The sequence below is a fragment of the Boleophthalmus pectinirostris genome, unplaced genomic scaffold (genome assembly GCF_026225935.1).
Source record: "Boleophthalmus pectinirostris isolate CB_2022bp ecotype Guang Dong unplaced genomic scaffold, ASM2622593v1 HiC_scaffold_23, whole genome shotgun sequence".
NCBI classification, from domain to species: domain Eukaryota; kingdom Metazoa; phylum Chordata; class Actinopteri; order Gobiiformes; family Gobiidae; genus Boleophthalmus; species Boleophthalmus pectinirostris.
In genome coordinates this window covers 19,045,604-19,048,582 of record NW_026571207.1, presented here as the reverse complement: position 1 = coordinate 19,048,582, position 2,979 = coordinate 19,045,604, and the positions used below count along the sequence as shown (strand labels likewise).

The window sequence follows — 2,979 nt, the reverse complement described above, 5'->3', positions numbered from 1 at the left end:
CTCCTCCACAAGAGGTCGTTCATGTACTTTCCTGGGGAGCGGCTCTCAGAATCCATCACAAGCCTGTTCACGCTACTTTTACGCGTGCCTGCCTACTGTAGTCTACGTATCCCCACTTAACCTTGATTGGCCAAGGTAAAGGGAAATCATTTTTAGTGAACCCAATTATGCTCCGAATTTTTGTGTTAAATCTAATTGCCCAACGTGATGTTTTGCTGAAATGTTTTAAAAGAATTTGCCAACAAATGCAACAAATGCAGGTTTATTTATTTTGATATCAGCTTCTTGTTTAGTTAGTTTTTTTTTTTAGCAACTTAAAGCGATTACATTTAAGTTAATTACAAAAAGAGAACTGTGTTTGTGTTAAAAACAACGAAGGGCATATCCAGCCTAACGGCGCTTTTCCCTGGCCCTAAAGATTAATTCCTGGAGCTATTTTTTGAGCCCCGACCTGCACTAAAACTTCCGAGTTAGAAGCTCCACGTTATAAATATTATTATGATAAGATAAAAATATTTAAAATATATAAACTCTTGCAATAGTGCAGTATCACCACGTGACACATGTGTCGTTCCATGTGTGGTGCGCATGTGGACATTTAGCCTAAGCCTACATTTTACTGCCTACCAGAAGTTATATCGATGAAACGTCAAGACTTAGACTGTCTAAGTGTAAGTAAAGACCACACAGTTAGTTTTCACGATAAACGTTTACCTTAATATAACAATTCGGTAACATAATTTGTTGATGACTTTATTTTTATTTGGTTGTACACAGCTTATTTGCTATATCAGATGAGCCACAGGAAATGTGTAAAATTTCGGTCTCCCTCCTTTACTAACCAAAACACAGTGATGCGCGCTCTGATTGGCTGGAAGCTGATTGGCTTGGCTGATCTTCTCATTGTTATGCTGTCAATCTAGGTCACATGACGCGGCCGCTAGGCCTATTAACCAGTGGAGGCAGGCCGAAGTTTCAGACTTGAGTTTGAGAGAGGAGATCACGGACTGAACCGTCACCTGTGCTCAGAGAACTTGTCTTCACTCATTAAGGCTACCTCTATCTTTGCCTCTTAACTTTTTGTGCCGCGTGCACCCTCCAGCCGCCTGAATGTATAACATGATGGAGACCGAGCTGAAGACCCCGCTACCCCAGTCCAATTCGGGCTCGGCGCCGGGCAGCAAGAACAACAGCGTGAGCGACGCGGAGCGGGTAAAACGTCCCATGAACGCTTTCATGGTGTGGTCTCGGGGGCAACGCCGGAAGATGGCCCAGGAGAACCCCAAGATGCACAACTCTGAAATCAGCAAACGCCTGGGAGCCGACTGGAAACTTCTAACTGACGCAGAGAAGCGGCCGTTTATCGATGAGGCCAAGCGACTGCGAGCAATGCACATGAAGGAACACCCGGATTACAAATACCGGCCACGCAGGAAGACCAAGACCCTGCTCAAGAAAGACAAGTATTCGCTGCCCGGAGGACTGTTGGCGCCAGGGAGCAACCCCGTCAACAACTCTGTATCAGTGGGACAGCGCATGGATGGTTACGCGCACATGAATGGCTGGACGAACAGCGCGTATTCACTGATGCAGGACCAGCTTGCATACCCGCAGCACCACAGCATGAACAGCCCACAGATCCAACAAATGCACCGCTACGAGATGGCCGGTCTGCAGTATCCCATGATGTCCTCAGCGCAGACTTACATGAACGCCGCGTCCACGTACAGCATGTCTCCGGCATACACGCAGCAAAGTTCCAACATGGGCCTGAGCTCCATGGGCTCCGTGTGTAAGAGCGAACCCAGCTCTCCGCCGCCCGCTATCACGTCACACTCACAGCGCGCGTGCCTTGGGGACCTGCGGGACATGATCAGCATGTATCTGCCCCCCGGAGGCGACAGCGCGGAGCATTCGTCCCTGCAGAGCACCCGGTTACATAGCGTACACCCACACTACCAGAGCGCAGGCACCGGTGTCAATGGCACACTGCCTCTGACGCACATCTGAAGCGCACTACAGACTCGAACTTTTATAAAGTACTTGGATACTTGAACAATTTGGTTGCTAAAACGTTCAAAACTATTTCAAAAAAGTTGGACTTGTCCTTTGCGCTTTTGAAATGGACCCACTGAGCGTTGAACCGACGCGTAAGAGGCTTTTTATCACAAGTATAAGCAATCAACTTGTAGAAGAACTGGACTTCTATATTTTAAGTAATGCCATATTTTCTGTAAATGAAAAGGCATCGTGGCCTCGTGAGGAGGCTGTGTATTTCAGAAAAGCTGGATGGAAAGTTCATAAATGTTTACACTTAAATTGTAGAATGTCGGATGTATTGACTGTGTCCAAATTTTGTAGTCTTCTTTTTGTCCTCGCCTTATAGTTTTAAATGAAATGTTAAGACTGTGCAGGTCGCAACCAGGTTTTATTTATAGTACGTTTTTCATTAGCTTGTGATCCCCATGTCGTGTGAAAATATCCCATTGTTTTGTAAAATGTTTTGTTTTTCCGATGGTTCTGACAGTGTCATGTTTACTCAGTTTCTTGAACGGAAAGGTTTATTTAAACTGACGTTTCTACATATTTTAAGACCATCCTCTATTCTTTAATGCTGAATAAATTTGTACAAAACATAATTTATGATTCTGTGTTTTCTGTTGCATGTGTATTTGTTTTTAAAAGTGTGTTCACTGCAATAAATTATAAACAATTCTGAAGCTCAGTCAGCAAGAGTTCAGCTTTTGCTTCCTGAGCAAATTGAAAATTTTTTGTGTTTGCATTAAATTGTTATCAGAATAGGTTAGAATTATTATCCATTTAAATTTAAAAAAATGCACTAAGCATTTTAAGTTTGTGTGTTTGAAATAGAATAGACTTACTTAAAATAAATAATAAACTAAATGTAGTCATTGTTCTATTATCATTACATTGATTAACCAAATGTTAATGCCTATATACAATTTAAATTATCTGTTA

The 2,979-nt window shown here is 43.0% G+C and overlaps 1 protein-coding gene across 1 annotated transcript; it reads left to right on the top strand.

The window, feature by feature from the left end:
- Window positions 1-972: 972 nt before the first annotated feature.
- Window positions 973-2,639, top strand: sox3 (SRY-box transcription factor 3). Its single transcript, XM_020923387.2, has one exon. It carries the CDS (start codon window positions 1,111-1,113, stop codon window positions 2,008-2,010), a length of 900 nt encoding a protein of 299 aa, XP_020779046.1. The 5' UTR covers window positions 973-1,110; the 3' UTR covers window positions 2,011-2,639.
- The last annotated feature ends 340 nt before the right edge of the window (window positions 2,640-2,979 follow it).

Coding starts and splice junctions, on each gene's coding strand:
- sox3 (XM_020923387.2), top strand. CDS start 1,111: ATGTATAACATGATGGAGACCGAGCTGAAGACCCCGCTACCCCAGTCC.